The 26,830-nt window shown below is 41.1% G+C and overlaps 2 protein-coding genes across 3 annotated transcripts; one reads left to right on the forward strand and one right to left on the reverse strand.

The window, feature by feature from the left end:
• The first annotated feature begins 27 nt into the window (after positions 1–27).
• LOC117814281 (ELKS/Rab6-interacting/CAST family member 1-like) lies at positions 28–21,637 on the forward strand. 2 transcript variants are annotated; one of them, XM_034685513.1, is made up of 20 exons: positions 28–209; positions 1,561–2,349; positions 2,485–2,673; positions 7,081–7,372; positions 8,112–8,239; positions 8,958–9,032; positions 9,116–9,271; positions 9,406–9,573; positions 9,729–9,896; positions 9,989–10,126; positions 10,226–10,366; positions 10,686–10,826; positions 10,963–11,156; positions 12,271–12,406; positions 12,497–12,628; positions 14,315–14,475; positions 14,669–14,816; positions 16,007–16,102; positions 18,263–18,448; positions 18,795–20,538. In XM_034685513.1, the coding sequence occupies exons 2-20, from the start codon at positions 1,804–1,806 to the stop codon at positions 18,930–18,932; spliced, it is 3,333 nt and encodes a 1,110-aa protein (XP_034541404.1). In that variant the 5' UTR covers positions 28–209; positions 1,561–1,803; the 3' UTR covers positions 18,933–20,538. The 2 variants fall into 2 exon arrangements, with proteins under 2 accessions (XP_034541404.1, XP_034541405.1); XM_034685514.1 differs by having other exon boundaries at positions 47–209; positions 12,271–12,400; positions 18,795–21,637.
• A 1,122-nt stretch (positions 21,638–22,759) lies between these two features.
• On the reverse strand, positions 22,760–25,399 carry LOC117814399 (F-box/LRR-repeat protein 14-like). The gene has a single exon (XM_034685697.1). The coding sequence runs from the start codon at positions 24,775–24,777 to the stop codon at positions 23,566–23,568; it is 1,212 nt and encodes a 403-aa protein (XP_034541588.1). The 5' UTR covers positions 24,778–25,399; the 3' UTR covers positions 22,760–23,565.
• Between the last annotated feature and the right edge of the window lie 1,431 nt (positions 25,400–26,830).

Here is a 26,830-nt window from a genome sequence, read left to right on the forward strand (position 1 = left end):
CGAAGAAGAGCGTCGGGGACGCGCACAGCAGCCCTTGACGTCACTCAGGCGCCCTGGCTCTCCTGAGCCGCTGCTACTGCTGGCAAAAGATGGGAAAATCAGATAGACATCTATCGACTTATTAAAAATGAAGGTTTTTGCCGCTGATGTCCAATTGACAGAGGATTCAATGGTGACATCGGGTTGAGATCCACCTGACAACGAGAAAGGTAGTTTGTTTGTAGAGGATTTTATTGTGGCTATTGTGTTAGCGAGAAAAATAGAGGTTTTGCTTGACCACAGGAATCGGATGGGCTAGCCTCCGTATGTTAGGGCGAGCTAACGTTAAACCAATGCACATATTATATGAAACCTGTCTCCGTGGCTTTTGCTAGAGTCACTGTCAGGTACCAGTGACTGGAGAAAAGCTGAGCTTATAACAAAAAGGCGTTCTGTGGAGCTGAAATGGATGTGGTTTGATGTGGGTGTCTCCTGAGCAGACCCTTTACGCTGTCGCTAGGATTGTGCAAACTGCTTCAATTCTGGTCCAATGAGTCATATTTGGTGATAATTCTTCTACTCACATCGAGTCAGATACTCAGATATCTAACAGAAGGACTATTATATATACTTTCGTCCAATTTTACAAGCAGAGATCATTTTTTCCCCTTGCAACGTCCACCATTGACAATCCCTTTTTCCCTCCCTTGCTAGTTTTAATCCAAAGCGTCAGCGCCTTGGAGAAAGACTCAGAGATGTCACGGTTGGACTTCATGTAACATCTGAGGAGCAGTTTGAACATGTTTCAATCAAATCTAAACATTTCAGGTTAAATTAGAAGTTAAAGGTTCGTGAAGTCGATACAGTTAGCCGTTATGTTAACGCTGCTAGCAAGGCCGAGCAGACTGTAGCGTTAACATGTTAACCTCTATCACAGAGCTCAAAACAAGGATTTAGAAGCATTTTATACAAACTTTGACTTCCCTCATGTTCGCATCTGAATTGAGTCTAGGTCTGCCTCATACGGCTGACTGTAGGGTGTCCTTTAGCTAAGTGTAATGTGATAACACTCGTAAAGAAAAGCCTAAAAACAGTGTTTCCACCATAGACTGTACAAGGTTTCCACACTGCTTCTCCTCTTTGTCCTCATGTAAACTATGTTATACATCTATTAGCAAGGACTTCCTTTAAAACCAGAGTATAATTTTGATCTTGTGATTTCAGACTGCTGCATGTTTGTCTGTACTGCACAAAGGCAATCTAGTTAATACAGTGAAAGCTGAGCACAGATTGGGAAGCTCTTGTCATTATCGCAGTGCTTCATCTACATTTACTTAATACACTAGTCACCATTTTGAGACAGACCTGTTATGACCTCTGGTGAACCCCTGCACATCAGTAACCAATGCCTTGTGTCCTAAGGATACCCAGTTTTATTTCAGCGCTGCTTCAGTTTAGTGCGCATTTATATGTCATGTCATTTAATAAAATATGATTTATGTATGCTGTTGCTGTGCAGTTTATATGGATCAACTGAGCTTTTAAAATGGATTTAATTTATTCTTTTTATTTGTTTTGCAGATTGGCGTTTGACTTGTTGAAGCAGGGAAGACTGCAAACGTTGTCTGTCCATGAAAGTGGAGTGCACCAGACCTCTATTTTATCATGCACATTGTGCACGCTTTCTCCAGTTCAGGCAGAATCCTCAAGACATATTTGCAGAGTTGGTGAAAGTGAACCACAAAAATTCAGCAAGAATAAACACAGATAGTTGAGGCTGTACTACTTTTCTGCTGTCAGCACCGTTCCTCTATCAAGCAGAAGATGTACGGTAGTGCCCGATCTGTTGGCAGAGGGGATGCCAACCATAGTGGTGGAAGAGATGGAGGAAGTACAGGTAATCAGGGATCAGGCCGTTCCCCTCGCCTCCCCCGCTCTCCTCGGATGGGACACCGGCGCACCAACAGCACTGGAGGCAGTGGAGGGGGACCTGGAGGGGCAGGAGGCAAGACACTTTCCATGGAGAACATCCAGTCCCTAAACGCTGCGTATGCCACCTCAGGACCAATGTACCTGAGTGACAATGAGGTTGCCATAGCAGGTGACCACCTGCCTAAAAGTGGTGGGACAGTGACGACGATGGGGAGACAAAGAGTGACATATGGGTCGAGGGGCAGCAACAGTGGGGTTGTGGCTGCTAGCACCCCTAACATTTCCACCTCAGTGCCTGCCAATGCTATACTGCCAGCAGGCATGATGGCAGGTGATGCTTTAGCCTTTGGGGACCACCACATGGCCTCCACTGTGCCCCATTCTCTGAGGCAGGCCAGAGACAACACCATACTTGACCTGCAGGCCCAGCTGAAAGAGGTATATAACTTGATTTGTCATCTAATTTTGTCAATCTATTTTGTGTAGTTTCTGAAATACAGGTGTACTTGCCAGCTTCCAAAGGCCTCCTGTATTACAGTGTTTATGTACTCATCCTTTTCCCTGCTTTCCCAGGTTCTGCGTGAGAATGAGCTGCTGCTGCGAGAAGTGGAAGTTAAGGAGAGCAAGCTTAGTTCCTCCATGAATTCTATCAAGACCTTCTGGAGCCCAGAACTGAAAAAGGAGCGGGCTCTCCGAAAAGATGAGGTTTCCAAGATCACTGTCTGGAAGGAACAATACCGTGTGATTCAAGATGAAGCACAAGTGAGTGATCCCGTCTAAGTATTTGTACACTGATTTTCTCAACCTGAGTAGAGACAGTAATGTGGCTGACTATTGAGTGGATAAATGCATTTCTTCCAGTGTGTCAGCTTTACTGTGTATGCCTCTCTTTCTTCTTTCTGCATAGGTTAGAACCAGTTTTTGAACATCTAGTTAATCCTCTTATACATATGCTGCTGTATGTGTGCTCTCAATAGATAAAACATGCTGTATGTGTAATGGCTGCTTTCTGTATGTCTTAGAAACTGCTGTGTTTGATGAACAGGACACATAATACACATTTTAAAGGCAGTGTTTATTCATAGAAGATCAACTACCAAGTAAAATAAAAAGCTTCAGATGGTTGAAATGAGCTGTAATAAGATGGCTGTTGCAAATCATGTGATGATTATGTTATTGCTGATGCTCTTGTGGTCATGATATTAATGAAGGAAAATAACTGCACTGTGTCATGTCAGCACCTCACCTGTGCCTTATTGGACATGTCTTGAAGTAGTTTGTGGCACTCACTAGTGTTGTTTCCTCCTCTCTTGAGCCTTGCTTTCTCTGAGACGATGTGGCTTTGGACAAATGCATGCTAAATTAAACAGTAACATTGTGGGATTGATTAGCACCTTTTGATTTAGTGTTTTTATCATGGGCCTTTTGAAAGGTTTAGATTTATTGTTCTCTTTTGGTTTCTCAAATCTTTTGGAGACAGGAGAGTTAGCCGAACTAGCATGTCATACTACTATCCCTTCCATGGAATGAAATATAAACTATAACATTAAAACTATTTAAGAGTGGAACTTGCAGTGTGTGCTATAGCCTGTCTCTATTTTGGTGTTGAATGAATTGATTAATAATATTTCTTTTATAAAGTTCTTAGCTCATCCAGTTCCTTTCCAGTGTGAAAGTTCTCACATCTAGACTCCACGAGCAGTCAAAATTAAGTCTACTGGACTAACTTATTTTATGTAGTGTTGGATATAATTTCTGTTTTTAGGTATGAAAAATGTAGAATTTTCTCAAGTCTTTCAATCCCTTTAACATTAGGTATCACTTCCTTCCTCTGTCCCTTGGCCCTAAGATATAAGTGATGCTTAGCATGTGTCAGTCTGCACACACACATATGCTTTCTTTTTGGGTTTGGTGACTTCTACCAACTTGGCATATGACGAAGTCCAGAGTAAAACAGCATATATGATATCTTATTTCAAAACCATAGCGTTATGATAAACACCTAGCATTTTTGATTAATTAAAGACATTTTTCCACCGCAGGAACTTTACCCCGGAACTAGGGACTTTACCCCTGAACTACGTGCATTTCGACCGGAGGAACCAGGGTCTAAATTTAGTTCAGGGGTAGATCATTTTCCCCCCTTTAAAGCCCCTGCTTGGGGGGTAGTACTTTTCAAAGATCCTGGGACTTTCGGTCGAATGTAACAGTGTTTGTGGAGGTAACACAGTTGTTGAAACACAGAGGGAGTTCCTTGGAATGCATACTAGTTTAGTTTTTTATTAAGATTTCAAAATATGATTTAGTATAATTTTTTTTTCTCTATACTTCACTGGCCTGATTTGCACAATCTACCCGGGACTTCAGCCCGTGGTCGAAACGCAGACAACAATCGGGGCACAGGAACCTTTTAGTTCTGGGGAAAGTAGTTCTGGGGGCCAAAAGACCCCGGAACTCTTGGTCGAAATGCACCTTTACTTGTGCTTTCAAATCAAGCGGCAACCTCCGGTCTAAAAAAATTAGTCAATGCGGAAGTGTTAAAAGCTGTAGTTCATCGAGGATCCGCTTGAGGCTGGCTCCAGAAGTACCGGAAGTCACATACACATGAATGGGAAAAAGACGATCTTTACAGCAGAAATAAACATGTTTACAGCCTGGTACAAAAGACCAGTGTAGTATGAATAGCTCATTTCTCGATGTCCTCTCATTGTGAGGGGGGTGAATTTTTTTCCAACGCTGCACTTTCGAAGATATTGAGATTACTAGTCTTCCAATGAGAGGCAGAGCTGCCTGTGGGAACACTGCAGCTGTTGGCTAGTAGGCTCAAAGCCCGCCTCTTTACGTCACACTGGCTCGACAGAAGCAATATGGCTGCCGCTGCCGATTGGCTTCAAAACAGCGTTCAGAAACAGATGGGTGACGTCATATTTTATACAGTCTATGTTTCAAATACACTACAGTACTGCTCATTTGTTCCACTAATGGTAAGCTATAAAAAACAAGCATTGCTGCTGAACAGTGACGGATTAGCTTCTGTTGGATTGCTTACATTTGAGTAACAAGGATAAATGGGGTGTAACTGTTCCTTTGTTTTTAAAACAAAAGAACTGATCCAACATCTGAAGTACTTGACCCTGTCACTGATCTTTGACAGGCTGTTGAACGTATGTTGTGAGGATCTGGACTCCATGGTTTCATTCGGGTTTCAACTGTACTTTAAACACATTAGTTGAAATAAAGAAAGTGGGCAATCCTGCTTTAATTGAGAGTGAGAATTAGAATAAGTGAATAAATGTAGGTACAAGGCCTATAACCTACAGAATGTTGGTGTAATTGTGCAAATTAAGTTCCACTCATGATTAGAAATTGCCTTTGTTTCACTGTGATCATGAATGGACGGGCACATCTGTATAATTTGCAGTTTTCACTCCTGCTGAGTCACAGAATCACACTGTGGACTAATTCCCAGTAATGCCCGACCAGCACAAGGCTAATCAGTGGGTGCTGTAATTTAAAGATGTCTGCTTTCATATGTCAGCCTCCACCTCCCACATTGGCACACATACATGGGAAGCACGGACACACACACACACTCGCTAAAAGGCATTTTGCTAATTACAGCTTAAGTTAAACAGCATTTCCTTATTTAATGTAGGTCCAACCCACTGTGCATTCATCAGTTTCAATTGCAGTTTTAATGTCTGTGTTTATCATTTTGATGTGTTTTCCGTGCGAGCCAGAATCCTTGCTACAAGAGGGATTTATTCACAGCTCAGCTATCAGCCCTGTGATAAGTGATTGCTATTACTTAGTTGATTAAAGTGTAAAAATGGCTTTCATCTCCCCTAACACGTTACAAAAGGCCAGAAATCAACCAATTACAATTTGTTATTTCTAAAAGAAATCCTTGTCACAAAATGAAATATCACATGTATCATAGGATGTGGTCAAAGTCCAGTGGTTTCATTCATAGTTGTATGAATGTTATTCGATCCAAGGTAAGATATTAATAATGAAAGAGGGAGATTAAAAAAAGACTGTATTACACAATGAGCATCTTTAACACTCAGGCTTGTGAGCAGGGGTCAATTGCTGTGGATGACTTGCAGCAGGGTTTGCTGCTTCGTTGTGCACTGTGTCACTACTAGCTGTGATTTCAAATGTTTGGATTAGTTTAGTCTGATGCAGCACATGCCTTTTACTCTTTGTGCTCTCTCAAAGACCTGACTGTTATCCCTCCTCAGGCAGGACGAGGAGTGAGAATATGAGGGCTGAGGAAGGCAGAAGGTGTGTGTGTGTGTGTGTGTGTGTGTGTGTGTGTGTGTGTGTGTGTGTGTGTGTGTGTGTGTGTGTGTGTGTGTGTGTGTGTGTGTGTGTGTGTGTGTGTGTGTGTGTGTGTGTGTGTGTGTGTGTGTGTGTGTGTGTGTGTGTGTGTGTGTGTGTGTGTGTGTGTGTGTTAAGAGGGGGGGAGTTGAAGGTGCAGTCAGAGCAATGAGTCAGCTTTAGTCACGCTGTGGAGATGGTGATGCAAAGGGAGTGTTAGAGAGAGGAGAGGTGAGAGTGTTTGAGGGATGAGATAGGGCAAGAGAGCAGGCATGGTAGATGAGTGTGTGTGTGTGTGTTTGTGTGTTTAAAGAGGAGAATAGTTTGTGCTGGTGGAGGGAGAAGGAGAGAATGACAAAGGAAAGGAAGGGAGGGGGCTGGAGGAGGAGGAGGTGGAGGAGGACAGAGAGAAGTGAAGACAGACACTGACTTCTCCTTTTGTTCTGTTGTCTGAAAACGCACACAGCTGCTTCAGAGCAGAGAGTAACACAGCCCTGTGTTACTGTCTTGCAGCAGCTCTGCCAAGTGTCCACGGCGTCAGATGCCACAAACAATGCAATACTACACTGGGCTGATTGTGTTTCAGCACTTGTATTTCTCTGCACATGAAACGTAACACTGTCCACAACTCTCAGGCTGTTGGGGGTGCTTCTGTTGGGGCACTACTGAATGTTCAGTCACGACTTGAGGATGATTTTAATGTTTAACAAGGATCCGCTCCTATAAAATGTTGAGGAGACTGTACAATTAATTAAAAAGTGGCACTTGTGTGTCATGTAAGTCTTTCTGCATTGAAGTTCAGAAAACAGGAAGCTAAATGCACACGTCGTCTATTTGTGTCCACAGCATCTTCAGATGACTGTTCAGGCCCTTCAGGATGAGCTCAGGATCCAGAGGGACCTGAACCAGCTGCTCCAGCAAGACCCGTCTAGCCAAAGCCGGGACCTGGCGCTTTCCTCTGAACCCACAGAGGAGAACTACCGGCGGCTTCAAGCCGAGCACGATAGGCAGGCCAAAGAGCTCTTCCTCCTCAGAAAGACCCTCGAAGAGATGGAGCTGAGGATTGACACGCAGAAGCAAACTCTTGGAGCCAGGGATGAGTCCATCAAGAAGCTGCTGGAGATGCTGCAGAGCAAAGGTAGCTTAGAGCCTCTGGGCACAACGGCACTGAATTCTTTTAAAGCAGGCTGGATGTCGAAGCCAAAGCATAACTGGGCTACAAAACAGTTTCTTACCGTAAAGGAGTTCTGATTATTTTACTAGATGTCAAAGTCAGTCAAAAAAAAACAGGAAACCCTGCAGAGATAAACCAAACCCTTCTTACAAAAAGATTTGGTTCTCAGAAGGTTATGGTCTCAGGCTGTTACTTCTACTATGTCTCACCCACAGCTCAACCCAAACTCACTCCTCTACTTGACAAATATGGGTTTGGTGCTCCATAAACTAACCACGATGTGTGCTTTAAACCCAAGACTGCTTCTGGGGCTAAGAACATCTGAGGGCTTCATGCACAGACTGTTGCATGGATGTCTCCCAAAATAATTTCATGGTGCAGTCTTGGGGACACAAAGTACCAGAGGTGTCTTAATTATCAAACCAGATACAGGAAATGTGAGAAGAGGCACATTTATAATATAAAAAAAGATTACAGACACATTTGCAGTTAAATCCAACTCTGAATGCTTTAGCCTCTTGGTTGTTTGTTCTTGCTTTATGTTGGCTGTGGAGGTGAGAACAAACTGCTTTTAGATATTGTTCTCTGGGCTGACAAGTTTTTGTCTGAAGCATAAGATTAAAGGCTATTAATGTTTAGGAACACTTTTACAAGGACTCCAGCTTTAGATTACATAAATATCTTTATTTCTATTTTCTCTCAGGACCATCTGCCAAAGCGTCAGAGGAGGACCAGGAGCGGACCAGGAGATTGGCTGATGCAGAGATGCACCGGCATCACCTTGAGAGTTTACTGGACCAGAGAGAGCGAGAGATTAATGCATTAAGAGAGGTGATGTCAAGTATAACCACAGGAGATATATGATTGGTCCATTCATTTTTTTCTAAAAAAATGATATTTGCTGTGAATACTGAAAGGCATTTACACCACGTTCTTCTACTTTAAGCCATATTTTTGTTGCATGTTACAAGTTATGCATATTCAAACTAGAACCTTCAACTCCTGTACAACCTTCAACCCATTTAGGACATTACTGCTCTAACTTTTTATACTCGTCTTATTCAAATTTCGCCACATTTTAAAAACTTCTCCAACCATTTTGAAGCCTTCATAACTCAGTCACAGATTCACATAGAAACTCAATTCAAACAGCAAACTATTACTTCACCATAAGTGGTTTTCCACATTCATCTTCTATCATACATAACTTAAAAAAAAAAGTTTTTACATTTTATGCAAGTAAAGGAAATAAAGACACAAAAAGTAATATAGATTATAATGGAATTGGAATTCACAGTTTGAAAATAAATAAGTAAAAAATCTAATAATAATAGCAATAATAAGAATATTAAATAATACAAAAAAAAGGTTAGACTACACATTTTGTTTTTGCTCTTTTCCCCTTTATTTGATACATAACTTCTAATTCATCTTTTTCAGCAGGCAGCATTAGCAGTTCAGTGGCAGCTTTTCACAGTAAATTCCATTTCTTTCATACATTTCTTACAAGCATTCACAGAACTCTTTCTTTTTTTATCTGATGTTACAGGAGCTGCATCGTCGATATGAAGGAACCCCAGAATCGACCAAAACCAAGGCTCTACAGACTGTTATCGACATGAAGGTGAGGATTCTCATTGAGATGTGTGTAAGATTGTGTTAGTGGTGTTTCTGTTTACATATTTACATCCTCTTCATCAACACAAGGATGCAAAAATCATCTCAATGGACCGGAACCTTAGAGACATGGAGGAGGAGCTGCTAATGATGAAATCTAATGGACTTCTGAGCTGTGAGGAGCGTCAGGAGGAGATGAAGCAGATGGAGGTGTACCGCAGCCACACCAAGTTCATGAAGAACAAGGTCAGAGATGACAGAAAGCAGAGCTTAAACTTGACTGACCGTCTTTTGTGTTTGGTTTACCCATCAATACAATCTGTGATGCACAATGTAGGCTTTGTTTCATGTCTACCCCTCTTGGCCTGTTCTTTCTTTAGATGGAGCAGGTGAAGCAGGACCTCTCCAGGAAGGACACTGAGCTTCTTGGTTTGCAGACCAAGCTGGAGACGCTCAACAACCAATTCTCGGACAGCAAGCAACATATTGAAGTCCTCAAGGAGTCCCTCACTGCCAAGGAGCAGCGAGCAGCCATCTTACAGACAGAGGTACAGCAGACACAGTTCTTTACACTCTTATAGAGAGGACTTTTGAATAGGTATTCCTCAAAGTTGTATACTAAAAGGAGAGACTTGTTCCTCTCTGTCTCAGACTAATACCTATCAAGACATCAATATGTATTTTTAAACCTTCTCCATGCCAGGTGGATGCCTTACGTCTGCGCTTGGAAGAGAAGGAGGCAACTTTGAATAAGAAGAGCAAGCAGATACAGGAAATGTCAGAGGAGAAAGGCACGCTCAACGGGGAGATCCATGACCTCAAAGACATGCTGGAGGTTAAGGAGCGCAAAGTGAATGTGCTACAGAAGAAGGTGATGTGAACAAAGACCTTGTGATGTCTTAAAAAAACAACAACATGGCTGATGTATTCTGGGACTGATGGTCGATTGTGCTTCCTCTGCAGATTGAGAACCTGCAGGAGCAGCTGAGGGACAAGGAGAAGCAGATGAGCAGCTTGAAGGAGAGAGTGAAGTCTTTGCAGGCGGACACGTCTAACACTGACACAGCTCTCAACACACTGGAGGAGTCTCTTGCAGAAAAGGTGGGGCCATGTCCGTGCAAACAAAGTCACTTCTTGCTACGAGTGGTTGATTTTGGAAGCATGGGTAAATTGTTTTCTTAACCTCCTCTTTCTCTTCAGGAGCGCATCATCGAGCGCCTAAAAGAGCAGCGAGACAGAGACGACCGGGAGAAGACGGAGGAGCTTGATTGCAATAAGAAAGAACTAAAGGAGCTGAAGGAGAAGCTGAGCTTACTGCAGGGAGACCTGTCAGACAGAGAGGTGAGAAACGGATACATGAAAATAAGCTAACAGTAAAGACATTCCTGTTTACTGTGATTCTATTAATACAGTGAGACATTATTGCCAGAAACAAGCATCAGGGTTTTTTCCAGAAACACTCACTCTGCGATGAGTCATGGAGGCCTGCGTATTTTCAGTCTCCTCAGTCCCAGGCTCTGATAGATAGATATGCTGGAACAGGTTCATCTATACTTATCTGTGCGTGTGCGTGTGCGTGTGCGTGTGTGTGTGTGCGTGTGTGTGTGCGTGTGTGTGTGTGCGTGTGTGTGTGTGTGCGCGTGTGTGTACATGTACACAGACTTCTCTGTTGGACCTCAAGGAGCATGCCTCATCCCTGGCCTCCTCTGGGCTGAAGAAGGACTCCAAACTCAAGAGTCTGGAGATCTCGTTGGAGAAAAAGAAAGAGGAGTGCCTCAAGCTGGAGAACCATCTGAAGAGAGTAAGATCCCTAAATAGAGACATCCTGATCCAACTAAATATTTACTTTATATGATCATCTTATCTAACTTTCCCAAACTGCCAACTAAAACAAAATGTATAAATGTATTTTTAACTGACAACCTGTCTGTTCTCAGGCTCAGAATGCAGCCATGGAGGCTCAAGCCAACACTGAGATGGCTGAGCGCATTAAGAACCTCGAACAGGAAGTGGCTCGCCACAGAGAGGATTCTGGGAAGGCTCAGGCTGAGGTGGACCGCCTGCTGGAGATCCTTCGGGAAATGGAGAATGAGAAGAATGACAAGGACAAAAAGATCAATGAGCTGGAGAGGTGGGTGGGAACACACATGCTGGCCACTTTGCACCATGTGCTTGGGATTTGCCAGTGTGAGTGTACAGTTTATAATAAATGTTTCTCAGTCTTATGTAAGTGTTATAGCTCCAGAATAAGTAGCATCTTTAAACACAATATACAGATTGTTTTGTGACTGTCTAGCCAATAAGGCTGGTTGGTGCCTTTATGTGGTGTTGACAGCTACACTGCTCTCTCTCTGCCGCCTGTTTTCAACCTATCTAGCTTGGCCGTTAACCCCCTGTAGGCCTTCTCCAGCAACATCATGACGCTGTGGAAAGCATTACCAATTACATTCACCACATCAGCTTCCAGACCTGTTGGAAAAAAAAGCTAGCAAGAAAAGTCACACAAGTTAGCATTAGCATAGGCAACCACCTTTCAGGAGTGTATCTACAATTGTTTTCTTCTGCCTATACATGTATGTGAGAAACGGTGTGATCTCAATGTCTGGAGATGGTTGTGAGGTCTCCTTCATACCCTGTATCTTCATATTGACTCCTCTTTCTTTGCTGAGTCTGTTTTCTCTTTTACTGCTTTCTTGTCTTTACATCGGAAATCTGTCACCCCACCAGTTTGGCCACCAGGTTAGTATCTGTTCTCTTTGTCTTTTCCCCTACCCCAACATCCTTGTTTTAATTTTCTCTCCTTGGTTTCTCTCCATCTGTACCTCTTCATATTATTTGGTACCAAAAGCAAAAGCCTTGTCCTGACATATTTAACTTAACTCGCACTCATTTACCGTTTTTTATTTTCTTTTTGTTTCGTTTTTTATCCTTGCAGGTCTGTCTTAAGTCTTTCCAAAGCAAGTCTGTAAGACTCGGTTGTAAATGGTATTTGGTTTACCAAGCGTAACTTTCAAGGGATCATGTCTTTTTTTTTATTTGAAAATGATTTTTGTTTGCTCCTTCACACCATATGTATGAACAGTGAATTTGTTTCGTTGCCATGTGTTTATTTTAGAGACAACCTATTCATCCACACTGTCCTAGATTACTCCTACACTTAATACAAATAATAAATAACATCTACATTTTAGATGATATTTGCACAACATATAACTTCTCCCATGTATCACTTGATGTCTCTGTAGGCAAACGAAGGACCAGACAAAAAAAGTGGCGTCTCTGAAGCACAAGGAGCAGGTGGAGAAGAGTAGGAACGCTCGACTCATGGATGAGGCCAGGAAGAGAGAGGACAACATGTCTGAGAGCTCCCAGCAGGTGAAGGTGAGACAAATTCACATGTTGCAATGGTGATTCCGCTAGTTCAGAATCTAACAAACCCTCATTTGCTCTCACACTGCTCCTGCTCTTAAGGACACCATGCGTCTGAAGTCGGAGCGTATAGAGGAGCTGGAGGAGGCCCTGAGAGAGAGTGTTCAGATCACTGCGGAGAGAGAGATGGTACTGGCACAGGAGGAGGCTGCCCGGTCCCTGCAGGAGAAACAGGTACACAAACGTCTTCCTAAACTCAAACACACTCCAACTTCAAAGCATTAATATTAACAAAGGATCACTCCTGCAGTACGTGCGTTTCTAACCACAGTTAAACATGAATCGCTCCTTCGTAGAGACTCTTTTCTTCCTCATCTTTTTTTTTAAAGAATATTTTATTTAGCTTTTCAAATTTAAACACAAACAGAAAATAGACTTATACAAAGGACAGAAAAGAAGAGAAGGAAGCCTACTGTATGAGAGGAGTTAATATTACAAAATAAAAACAGACAGTAAGTAGTTCCAAAATAACGATAAAGAATAGAAAAACAAAACAAAATTATAATTAATAATTGAAATTAAATAAAGGTTACAAAAATGAATCTTCACCTCAAAGGTGATATTCAAGACATTCTCAATACAATTTTGTTATACAGTGGCACAGTCCATCATGTGAGATGGCAGGTTCTCCATGTAGTCCAGATAGGGTTGCCATATCTTATGAAATGTTTTACTCCTATTTCTCAGGCTTTAAGTTATTTTCTCTAGCGGGACACATTTATTAATTTCAGAGAGCCAGAGTGCGACAGGAATGTCAACATTTGATTTCCATTTTAAGGCAATACATTTTTTGGCAATGATCAACAAGATTTCTATAAGCCTGATAGCATTGCTATCTTTGAAATTAAAATTAGAAGGGTTGCCCAGAAAGCAAATCTCTGGATCCATTGGAAGAATTTCATCATAAATGCTAGAGATAGTGTCACATACTCTCTTCCAAAACCGCTGAAGTTTAGAGCACTGCCAGGTAGAGTGCAGGAATGTCCCTTCCTCTGAGCCACATCTAAAACAAAGGGACGATATGTTGGGGTTGTATTTGTGTAGTTTCTTCCTCATCTTTTTATGGTGTTTTTCATTCTTCCTTCACCACCCTCTTCTCTTCTCTTCTGCTCTCCGTCTCTTTCTCAGTTCCTTTATCTTTGCTTGTCGTTTTCTCTTGTTTTCTCTCTGCTACATACTGCCTCTCAGAAGCACTCACTCAATCCAATGCATGAGTCCAACCTCGCCCACTTAAAGTTGTCAAAGGTATGAGCCCAGTTTGTGTGACCGCCATTAGTGAGCAACAATACTCACAGGGGTGGACACAATAACAGCAACACTTGTACATGTCATGCAGTCTAGCGACAGCCCTGCAGTCGAATAAAGTTAGATCATTTCGGAGGACTTAAGGGTTTGGTGTTGGATTGCATTATTTTGTAAGGTGTTGCTGTTTAAGCCAGTGTTACTCTCTCTCATGTTGTTTTGTTTACCTGCTGTTTAAATGTGAAACATGTCGATGCTGACTGATTGCTGGCTTGTACAAGTAACCAATAAAATTGATAATTCTTGGGATGAATTAGTCACCCTTTCATGGAGTCAATTGTAATTATAGTAATAAACAATGGTGCTCTTGTGCCCTTATATAAATAACAGGTAAATAAAAGTCATTGGAATAGTTTGTTATATGTGCTATATTTGACCTGTAGTCCCTCCAAAAAGCCCACATATAATCTGCTTACCCTCTCCCACCAGAACAGTATATGAAAAATAAATATATCACGCAGAAAAGACCCCTGCTTTTACTGATGGTTCTGGGTTGTTTGTTTCAATCTGTTCATGATTGAGTTGTTGACATCGATGCATTTGTACGTGTGTTCCCAGATGGAGGAGCTGCTGGGGGCCATGGAGAAGGTGAAGCAAGAGCTGGAGTCCATGAGGGCTAAGCTGGCCTCCACCCAGCAGTCTCTGTGTGAGAAGGAGGCACACCTTTCCACCCTGCGAGCTGAGCGCAGGAAACACCTGGAGGAGGTGCTGGAGATGAAGTAAGAAAACACACTCGCACAGTAGGGTGGAGTCAACCCCCGAGTATTGATTACCTACCTTCATCTTGTAAAATGTCATCCATTTCTGGCCTTCCCCTGCTGGCAGCATGGTTTTGCAGCATGAATAATAAATGATAGCTGAGCTATTTACTTGTTTGGTGAAATGCCATGTTGTTTCCCGCTCCCCTCACAGACAGGAGGCGCTGTTGGCCGCTATTAGCGAGAAAGATGCGAACATCGCCCTGCTGGAGTTGTCCTCTTCTAAGAAAAAGAAGACCCAGGATGAGGTGGCTCTGCTGAAGAGGGAGAAGGACAGACTGGTGCAGCAGCTGAAGCAGCAGGTGGGGAGGGGGCTGATCGTGAATATATGACTGAGATGTTCCAGTCATTCAGGAAGCCTTAACAATGTAACAATGATGTTATTTATCCTTTCTGAACATCACTCTCACAGAATATGTTCACCAGTTGGGAACAGAATCCAGGCAATCTGTGTTTTACCAGAACAAGCAAAAAAAGAATCAGACAACTGTGGTTGGACTGCAGTTTATCATCGTTTATAATGAGGAAAATGTGAAGAACCAATCAAAAAGCTGAATAAAACCATGGTACCATATCAAACCGGTTCCTCATTGGTTCGCTGTACGATTGATCCTCCTAAACTTTAATACTTCAGCATGCATTGAATCTTTGATCGAATATATTTCTTTATGTTGCCTCTTTGTTTCAATATATAAATAATTGTAGAGTTCATTTGCAAAAACAGATAACTCCGTTTTTATACATCTTCAAAAACCAGATTTCTTTTTTATATAGATTCCTAATAAAGTTAAATTTTCAAGATACCTCTGATAAGTTTAGTCATTTTGACTTACTCAAAGCCACCCAACCTCACTTCATTGATAATACCAAAAGCTAGTAATAGAAAAATATGTTTTTTGAAACATTTTTTTAGTTTTTCAAAAGTGAATTAACTGTTTTTGCAAATGAACTCTTCAATTGGACACATAGAGCAATATTTTAATTAAAAACATGAAGCAGCTGATGGTGCACAAAGTAAGTTTTTAGCATTTTACACAGTGACCAAAAGTTTTTGGAACAGTCAACAATATAAGGTATTTGTAAAGCCTCAGCTTACATTACATACATTGCACTAGTCCTGTTATTTTTGTACTTGTACATATGGAAAATTACATCACACACACCTCTGTTTGCTGTTAAGTAGCGGATATACAGCTGACACAGATGGTCAATTATTAAGGGAAATTTATTCACAGATACTAATGATTTTAATAATATCTCAAAATTTTCTTTTTCCATCTTCTAAAACTAGAGATTTGCTGCTTTTCTTTGTTACCGAATGAAAGAAAGCTCCTAGGGTTCCTTACTCTTGGTTGGAAAAGAAGCGCTTTGGCATCTGGGGGGAAAAATTGACGAACATTTTAAAGTTTCTGGACCTTTTGTAGATCAAAAAAATTGTCAATTAACCTGATTTTGTTTTGTGATTTTTATTCATACAATGCTTACTTTACAGACTCAGAACAGAATGAAACTGATGGCAGACAACTATGAGGATGATCATCTGAAGACAGCCCCCGACCACACAAATCACAAACCCTCTCCAGATCAGGTAGCTTACGTTACAACAACCTATTCATGTTTCCATTTTTACAAAGTCTAGGATATTTTTGCAGTTGATTGTTTAACAAATGTGTAATGTTTGTTGTATAAAGAATTGTGTTGCTTGAGTTGAAATACAGTTATGAAATGTAAGTTTTTCCACTGCCTTTTTAACTCCTCTTAGTATGCACACTAACAAATGTTCCTTTCTAACGCTGCGATTGGCTTACCTTGTGGCTATAAGGATGATGAGGAGGGTATATGGGCATAGCCAGCCTTTTACCCTCCCCCTCTCTCTCTCTCTCTCAGCCGTTTTCTTTCAGAAGGGTGAGCTTGTTTGAAAAGCCAAACCTGTCACACCTCTTATCGTCGCATGTTGACTTGTCATGTCTCTCATTTTGTCATATTTTATTCCACTCCCCTTTTTGTTTCTGGTCATTGTGATGATTGCATGATGTCTCTCCTGCTGCTCTGTAACACTCTTCATTTATTACTTCTAACTGGCTTATGAAGGGCAGGGATCAACTGTGTGTATCTGTATCTGTATCTGTGTGAGCATCTTAGCTTTGCATGCTACTGCTCTGGAGCTTATCATTAGCTCCCAACACTTCTGCCCAACCCCAATCTCCATACTGAAGCCTACATATTTAACTCTGAGAGACTTTAATGGAGTGTCAGGTGTGCTGTGCACGAGGGCTTGAGATGATTAAAGAAATGAGGAATGGGACACTATCATGACATCACACGATGTCTGGAAAACAGTATCTGTAGTATCTCCAGTATGTAATTATGTGCCTTACATTACAGTGTTTACATCTTTAGGCAATCTAAATATAGTCAAAGACATGACTGTAAATAGTGGATATTTATCTAAAAAACTTACAAAAGCAGAATAGATAACAAAAGTGATTAAACTACTTATAGTAACAAACGGATAGGGTTGCAAAATTCCAGGAATTTTCAAAATTGGTAACTTTCCATGGGAATTAAAAGGAATTTATGGGAATAAACCAGGAATTACTAAATTGAAGGTTGGCTCTTAATAAGGAACTAAAATATAGTTGGAGAAAATATATTTTAGCATAATCCTGACTAAAACAACCAGATTTCATGCAAGCACAGTTGAATATCTATGCTATTCCGCAATCACATGCCCATAGCACACTGCTTACTGCAGGGCTATTGAAACCATGCCCCCTACATGCACTGTGCATTCCACCATCACATGCACAGATGATTTCTATTTTGGATGGATGTCTGCTTATAACAAAACAAATATTTATGCTTGGATATCATATCTTTCCATTAAATTACCCTCAATTTGGGCGCAGGTGGCCCCACATACAGAGGCTACAGTCCTCATCACAGGGGTCGCTGGTTCGATTCCCAGCCGGTCGACCATTTCCTGCATGTCTTCCCCCGCTCTCTACTCTCCACATTTCCTGTCTCCATTCAGCTGTCCTAGCAAATAAAGGCAAAAAGGCCAAAAGATATATTTTTTAAATTACCCTCAATTCCCATTATTTCACATAAATTCCCATCATTCCCATGGAAAGTTTCCAATTTGGAATATTTCCAAAAATCCCCAGCTTAACTTCCCATGGAAATTTACCCAAAACTTTCCTGAAATTTACCAGAATTTTTCCACCCCTTTGCAACCCTACATACAGATAAACTTATTTTATGCATAATTGTTTTACATCTTATATATTTGTCCAAACTTTATTGATAACTGCTTCTACAAAAAGGTGTTATCAGGCACATACTACAAATTACTTTAGTGTAGAGTTTGGGATTCGCCTATGACTAATAGAAACTGGTGTTTCGGGTAGGTTCCAAATTGTGTAATAAATTGCAGTTAGTCACCTAGTTGTGCTGCACATATACAAGTAACAGTTTCTACTCTTATAGCCCATCCCGACAGGGTGAGCTCTTAGCTGAGGCAGTGATAGGTTCATAAACATGCATGCACGTTATGATTTATTGTCTTTCTCTCTTGAAAACAGTGCTGACCTAAGTGGGCTCTTGTGTTTGTGTCCATCATTATGTTCAACCTTTGCAACAGAGGCATCATTTTGTCTTCTTACATTTTTTTTCTTCTCATTCCTCTTTCACTCTGTTAATATAACAGAATGTAACATTCCTCACACTGTTCTCTCCCATCCTGCAGATGATACCCCCCCTTATAGCCCTGTCCCAAAACCGCAGCAAACTCAAGCTCTACATCGCCCACCTGACAGACCTCTGCCATGACCGGGACCCCAGTATCTTGAGTCAGCTCACGCCGCCCTCTCACTACCACCACAGCGACCCTGAAGACTGGGAGGAGGAGGTCCAGAAGATGAGCGTGGAGCAGGTGGAGGAAGATTTCCCAGTTGACAGTTGTTTTTCTTAATTACATCTGTCCCTTGAGGATCATAAAGTTATAGTTATATTTAAGAGTTTAAATCAAGTGGTTACAGCAGGCTCTCTTCTAGTGTTTTAAATTTGCAATGTCATGCAATGCTTCTGTCTATATTTGTATCAGTGGTTGCTGCTTTAAGGGAGAGTAAAGGGAGAGTAAATGGAAATGGAAATTTCCTTCCTTCACTGCATTGCTAATTTCACATTCACAGTAATGTTATCAGTTCCTTTTTTCATTACATTATTTAATTTTAGTTGACTGTGAGATTGAAACTCCTTTTGATGTTTTTCCCCTCTAGTTGGAGCGGGAGCTGGAGGTGTGTGAGAAGGAGAGCGGAGAGCTGCAGGAGTACGCCAACTCTGTTCTCCAGCAGATCGCAGATTACTGCCCGGACATCCTGGAGCAGGTAGTGAATGCCCTGGAGGAGTCATGCTGACAACTCTGACCTCAGACACAAAACCTGGCTGATCCTTGGTCCTCACATAAACCTGTAGCTAAGTCCAGGAGCCCCTACCTCCACTCATCAAAGCTCCTGGAAGGATGAGAGGATTTTTTCAGACCCCACGAGCTTCTCTCCTTCGCTCCTCTCGTCCACTCTGGAACAAACCCTCAAACCCAAAAGTGTTTTCCTGCATCGTGTCTCTCTGATGTCAGGCTTGCTAAATTGAATTTGGAATGTTCACAAAGTCTGCAAGCAGCGGATTTAATGACAGCTCTGCCAGATGGTAGGAAGACAAGAATGTAAGCACAAACCAGGCAGGCAACAGCATACCAGAGCTTGTTAAAAGAAATTAAAATCTCACTTTAGCGTTTGTGAACTTACCAATTTAATTTTTTTTGCTTCTAGTGAAGTTAGGAAAAAAAATAAATGTTGCAGACCTGCTAGTCTGGGACAGGTGTTGAAAGAAAAAGAGGAAGTCAGATGAAAGAATCAAACTTCAGCACAAAGTCTTTGAGTATACTGCCAGACTTCCTCTCCCCAGACATCTTCACTCACAGCAGGAAGTGCAAGATCAAGCACAGTTACCTCACCAACTTTTATCGTAGTCTTTGACCCCTTTAGATTCCTCTCAAAGAAGCTTATTCCTAACGGGGCAGGAAAGCACTTTTTTTAGTCAGAGAACTGAGGAGCTGCTACATCTAGAGGGGAGCGGAGGGGGGGCAGAGCTCAGAGGGCAAATCGTGGAGCCATGTAGACGCTTGTTTTGTATATTAGTTAGTGTTCCATAAATAAAAGACTTGAGATACAGTTGCTTGTTAGGAACACCAGCTACTGGTGGTAGAGCTTCTGAACTCTTAGGAAAAGCCACTTTTTAACCAAATATATATGCAGCATGTTCTCCAAATGTTTCCCTTCCCAGCTCAGAGCTGTGGATGTGTCACCGTAGCCAGGATTAGGTTGTAGGTACGTCTTTACTGTCGTCAGTGGAAGTCATGGGTATAAGCGGGGATCAAAGGTCAGCTTTTAGTTACACTTTGTTTCTTATTTGAGTGAGAGAGAGAGGAAACCAAAAAAAGCTTTTACTCTTGGTGACGCATTAAGTTACGGATGGTTTTGCACACAGTGTCCACTTGTTTATGAGGTATGCAATGTTTCATTTGAGAACGTTCTAGTGGCCTTGGAGCAGTCACAGTGAGAAGTACTGGACCTAATGCAGGGATGCAAGTTTCTCTGTAATTTTGGTGCTAAGGCATGGTGTAAGGATTTTTAATCTGATAAAGATCATTTGGTTTCATCCAAAGTTTCTATAGATGTTACTTTAAGCCCACCTGACCTTTAGTTTGTCGACTAAATCTTCAGAGAAAACTAGAAAGCTGTTGTTTTTCTCGTATTTTTCAGATCACTGAAAAAAAAATGCAAGTGATGCCTCCTTTTATTGTATTTTTTGAAATCTTCAGGGCTGAGGTTTTTAATTACTAAGTGCATCTACATTTACAGGAAATCAAAGTCACTTTTCAGCAGATTTTGACTTTTTAGATCAGTTTGTAAATAACGTGGTATTTAACACGTACAGTGACTGAATAAAGGTAACTAAGTGAAAGGTGTTGTGCATTCTCTTTAAAAAAAATCTGAAAAGTTAAAAGCAGTGCAGTTGTCTTTTGTGTCTAATTTTGTCTCCAGGACAAAATGTGTGTGTGTGACAGTACTGCCATAACTTGCGGAAAGTAATGTTCTATAGAGATATATATAAATAATACATATATATAAAATGTTTACTGTATGGATATGCATTGAATGTTTGCACAGAATCTTGAAGAGCGAGCTGCTCTGAACAAAATGACCGTCAAGTTAGTGTCCTCAGCACAAACTGGGGAAAGAAGTGTCAAAAAAAACCTTGTGTCAAAATAACGTGTGAACTGCAAATGTTTTCAATCCGTGACTGTGCGATGGGAGAGTACTTTTCTTGCATTTATTTCTAATGGTCATTTTTATATCTTTTCACCAAACGGTGATGTAAATGTATTATCCTGAGATTCCAGTGTTGTGTTTTCTTCTTACGTCGCTGGTTTATGTGTTGTTGATGTCAAAGGCAGCCTGATGGGTAAAAATAAGTCCCCAGATATCATGGCCCTCCTGCTGTTACAACACAATGTTACACAACATAACAGCGGAAAAGTGGATCAGGGAGCTTTCTAACAAACCTCCCCGGTGTGTTTGGTGGGTTTCCAGATACATTTGGTATGTAGGACTAACAGATTTAACTAACAACAAACCCCAGCCTTAGGAGGTGGTTAGATGGATGCTTGTTTTTGTCCCTCTTGTCTTTCAAACTTCATGGAATGGAGATTGATTTCTCTGCGTTCCTTTTTAAACCCCTACACTTTTCACTGCTGGGTTAGGAGGAAGAAGTGAGCATTTTTTAAAGTGTTTTGTTGCCCTTACTTTGGCCTGTGTGTCCCTGCCCTTGCCTTAATGTCTCGTCATCTCTTTTTCTTGACTCCTTATTAAGGATCACAGAGCTGATTAAGGGGCTTCTGTCGTCATAGTATTTGTTTCTTTTCTTTCACATTTGTATAAGAAATGTACTGCCTTCTGTCTGTTCGTGTTAAGAATCAAACTGTGTAAAAAGAAAGCAAACAGACATGTTTGTGAGTTATTTGGATTTTGTATGAATGTAAATAAATAAATTATAAGCCTTGGTTCTTGTGTTCTTTAGGAAAGCTCTTAGGAAACTGATTTAAAGGCAAAAAAAAAAAATTTGACAGATCTCGTCATTTTAAGACTTTAGTGTGTTTGTTTCTAGGAAACAAAATTAAGTTGAAACCTACATTTATATTGCACTTACACTCTGAGACAAATAGGAATTTATTAGGGATAGACTGATTATCGACCGGGCCGATAATTGGCATTTTTATGCATTTTTTTAATCCGAGATCAATTTAAAACTTGGTTATTTTGGCTTATTTCTCCTGCAGTTTCTCATCACAGGGGATGAGCTGAGCAGCATCCATTGTGGCCCCTACAATTACTAGTGATTTAAAACTCATACAACCCCACTCAAAAAAAACTAAATATCCCTTTAAAACAAAGACAAGTGAAAAATTTCAGTTATATTGAAATTTTGGAAAACTTTATTTACTGTAGAAAACTTTAGAGAGCTATTTATTTGTTTAAGTTTTCATTTAACTTCATAAGACATGCTGCTGAGCCTGGGAGCTCCCTTCACTTTTTGTTAGAAATTTAAAACAAAGATGTCTGTTGTTTAAGATAAATAAATAAAAACTTAAACATGTTGCAAATCTGAAAATCTGTTTAATAAACATGTGCTTAAAGGCATTTAAACAAAGTTATGTGTTGGAGTTTGTAGTATTAACAATTTTGACGCCAATATTTCCCCTTTTACGGCAAATGAATATCGGCTCTAGACCTCCTTGACTACTAATAATCAGTATCCATATCGGACCTGAAAAAAACATTTCGGTCTATATATATAAAAAAAAACTCCACAAAAATGCTAGGTTATACAGTAATGTCTTTAGATAGTTCTCTTTGTTTGATCAGACAGGGCTTTGGACTCAACTTTGGCTTCCCCCTTTTAATTGAAAAAACAGGTATATGATGTTTCTCATCTAAATTACATTATTCACTCTTCACTGAATTCAGTGGTGTCACTAAAAATATATATCAAACTGCAGCCTGTTACTCTTGTGAGGCTTTGACATAAAACACGTATAAGGCTGAGAGTTTAACAAACTGAGAACTACAGTCAATAGCACCGTCTATGCAGTTGTTGGTCCTGATGAAAAAATTCCACAAAAAGATTAAAAAACTGAAACATCTTTGCCATCTTTATTCATAAATATCACTACTGTATGAATATAAAACAATATTAAATAACTGCTTTTTTAAACAAATACTCCGACACTACTGTTGGAAGCTCTTCAAAACACTGAAACAGTTTGTTAAGTATTGCATATAGCCTTGGCAGCTGTTAATTACTACGCCTTACTGTAGCTATGTTGATGAACCTTAAAAGGAGTAGCATTCATAGTTATTTCCTCAGGAATATGAAACATAGCCATCTATTTATATAGGTAAACAAAGACAGACGGGAGTGATCCACCCACTTCAATTTGAAGTACAATTTTGTCAAGTCGTTCATTACAAAAAATATTGGTTACACAAGTAAAAAATACATCAGCCAAAAAGACATACTATAAAAACTTAAGTCCAAGGTACTCCAGCCTTTCTGTTAAGAGTTAAAATATCTAACTGTTAATCTTCAATGAGACTTCTCTTTAAATAACAAATCTCCATTGGTGTGTAAGTCACAAAAATATGCAATGTCATTTAGTATTCAGCGGTAGTAGGCACTCCTGTGTTTGACAGGTGAGGTAGCTTGAGAGTAAGAACTGTACACAGGCTGAGATTTAACAATGCACATCAAAAGAGAGCACAAGGCAGAAAGTTCATGTGAGTGAGAGTGGAGTATTGCAACAATATTCCAGTGATCAATGCAGAGTCCCTCGCCTTGTTTTTTAGTCACAGCGTACAAGGTGAAATTAAGAATGAATACAGGCAGTCCCTCTCAGAACATCACTGAGCATTACAAACATGTCTCCTGACTTCACCTCACTCTCTCACTCTCAGTCATTTGCCACAATCCCAGGTTTAACACTTTAAGGCACGGCAGCTGTGTTATCCTCTCCAGACCCCTCTTGGTAATCTTAGTACAACCATACAGATCAATCCCTGTCAGCTGGGTCAGGTGGTCTGCTATCAACTCCAACCCCTTGTCTGTGATCCTTACACACTGTCCAATGTTGAGAGTCTTCAGTTCATGCATCTGGCGTACCATCCTATTGATGCCATCATCGCTGATGTGGCAGGAGCACAGAGAGAGGGACTTGAGCTGATACAGCCCCTGGGCGATGTAAGCCAAGCTTTGGTCTCCGATCTTGTCACAGAAGGAGACATCAAGTCCAGAAAGCCGGAGGGAACCCATGGCCAGATGCATTATCCCGGTGTCACTGATGTTATCACATGACCGAAGGTTCAGGCTGCACAGGTGGGTCATGTGTGAAAGGTGAATCATGCCTGCGTCAGATATTCCTCCACAGAAGCTGAGGTTGAGCACTTTGAGCTTGTTCAAACCCTTTGAGACGTGTTTGAGGGACAGGTCTGTGAGTTTCTGGCAGTCCTGAAGGGTTAACTTCTCCAGGGAGAGACAGCCTTCTGCAGCGCTGCGGGTCATGCCGGACAGGTGACCGATACCCACATCGGACACATGCCTACAACTGCGCAGGTTGAGACTCTTGAGTCTGTGCAAGCCCCAGGCAATGAGCAACAGGCCCGTGTTCGTGATATTGCTGCATCCTCCAAGTTCAAGCACCTCCAGGTTTTTGAGATACTGAGCGATCCTCCCCAGGCTGGAGTCAGTGATCTGTTTACAGAGGCTGAGGTTCAGTACCCGCAGGGACGGGATGTCCTGCACAAAGGCATGCCCGAGTCCGTTGTCTGTGAGGTTGAAACACCCACACAAGTTAAGGCTTTCGATGTGCGGCATCCCCTGAATCACGTAGCTCAGACTTCGCCTCAGGCTGAGAATCTGAACTTTTTTGATCCCTCTGGTCTGCAGACTGGGGAACAGAGACGGGTTAGCTCGCCGCAGATGGAGCTTGGCTTCCACCCCCCTCCACACGGACTTGTGGTAGGACGCGTCTCTCCAGGCCGCGCACACTTGGGCGACTCTTCCTTTGTCTTTAACGTCCAGATAACTGAATATTATGGCCAGGATCTCCGGGAAAAGGCACGAGATGTGTGTCTCCATTTCAAACATGGCTGCAGGTCGGCTTCTTCAAGCAGTAGAGGCTAATTGTGAACCACAATACGTCCGTGGTTAGCTCGCCGAAGATCTCCAAGTTACTGGCTCGGCAGCGTTAGCTAATGTCAGCTAGCAGAAGAACAGGCTAACCACACACAGTTAGTGATGGGAGTAATGTAACAAAACGCATCTTGATCAAGAGGAGCATACTGCGCCCTTTAATAAAACAACGCGACAACTAACCGCACAGTTTGTGTTGATCTCGTAGATAAAGACGTAGAAACCTCCGAGAAGCGTCCGTGATATTTACCTAGCCGGCTAGGCTAACGCTACAACGTTAGCAGAAGTCTCCTGTTAGCTGTTAGCTGTCCAAACTTCAAGCTTCAAAGGAGAAAATAAATCCTCTCTGAAGATGTCAAAACGACGCAGCTTTCACTCCAGGTCACAGCAAAGCGTGTTCAGTGACTTCTTTTGATTGAAAAAATGTACCCTACAGAGCAGTGTGCTCAGAAGGAGGTGAATTGTTGGCTCCTTTACCTTCCGAGGCATTTCCAGCAGCGTCGGAGCATCTCCCCGGTGTTGTGCTCAGAGAAGTCTGCCGCCGAGATCTGCGTGCACATCGCGGGAGCGCGCACCGCGCACTGTAATGAGATCGAATGAGATCTATGATCTACAGCAGCCCTGGGATTCAGAACCAGTTTGAATTCATCGGGTTTAGGTGTCCGGGGGTATTTCTGCTCCAACTTTTATTTAGATTTATCAACACCATTGAGTAACCAACACATTCCGATAAAATCAGTAAGTTCAAATGAATAAATGTTGCAGAGTGAACGTGTCATTCATTCGATGTGTAGTTTTTTACAGCGCGCCGAAATTAGCATCCTCTTTCAGATGAGATTTTAGATGAGGAAGGCTTTATGATGAGTTTTAATCAGTGGTGGACAATAACAAAGTACATTTACTTGAGTACAGTACTTAAGTACATTTTTTGAGTATCTGTACTTTACTTGAGTATTTTTTTTTTTTTTGTAGTTTATTACTTTTACTGCACTACATTCAGAAGAAAATTATTGTTCTTTTTACTCCACTACATTTCTATAAATGCTCTAGTTACTCACTTCTTTTGCTTTGAAGTCAGTTCATGAATTTCCTTCTCTTTTCTAAAATCTGATCCCTAAGACAGTAAAATGTGTTTGTGTAGTTCTGTTTGTCTCAGTGGTTTAGTCATACCTGTATATTGTGTCTCCACCGTTGAATGTGGAGCAAACACAGAGCAGATGTCACTCAGATCAGGCAGTTCATTTAGAGGTGGTGATGGCTATAATTCTCCACCTGAGCACCCATGGCCATATCTTCAGTCCGTGTTAGAGGTTTTTGAAATGAAGAATGATACATATCATTTGAAATGTTCTCCCTGTTTCCCACTCTGCCCAAATAAAAATGTCTGTTTTTATTCCATGGTAGAGTTTTTAGAGATTTCAAGTAATGTTTTTTAGATAAACATGATGTAACCGAATGTACTCCTATGTATTCTTGACTGCCATCATGCTTTGTGAAAAGACAATGTTTTGAGATTTTTTAAGAAGTACTTTGAATACTTAAGTTTTTTTAAAAGCGAGTACTTCAGTACTTTAACTCAAGTAATAATTTGACAGAGCAACTTTCACTTGTGTACTTTGTCCACCACTGGTTTTAACAGATATTTTTAGAGACTATTAGCCTACTAATTTTACTTATACTAGCTCATACTTTGGGTTGTTTTCAGTTATCACTGAGAATTTGATAAAAGGGATAGCCTTAATTATAAAGGGGATGAACAAACAGCATATACGAAATCTATCCCAAATAATGAGGTCCACCCATAAAGTTCAAACAGAGGTAGCTGTGATGAAAAATGTATTGAATTTAATTCCTTAACATGGCCCGAAGATCCCCACAGAAAGGGATCCTACAGATTCCATTATGCTCCTTAGTCATGTTCATATCATATTATATCACTGATTATGAGGGTAGAAAAAAACAAAGCTTCGGTAAAAGTCACAGTTTTCAATGTTTTATTACCATTTAC

Source organism: Notolabrus celidotus, chromosome 6 (assembly GCF_009762535.1).
Source record: "Notolabrus celidotus isolate fNotCel1 chromosome 6, fNotCel1.pri, whole genome shotgun sequence".
Lineage (NCBI taxonomy): Eukaryota > Metazoa > Chordata > Actinopteri > Labriformes > Labridae > Notolabrus > Notolabrus celidotus.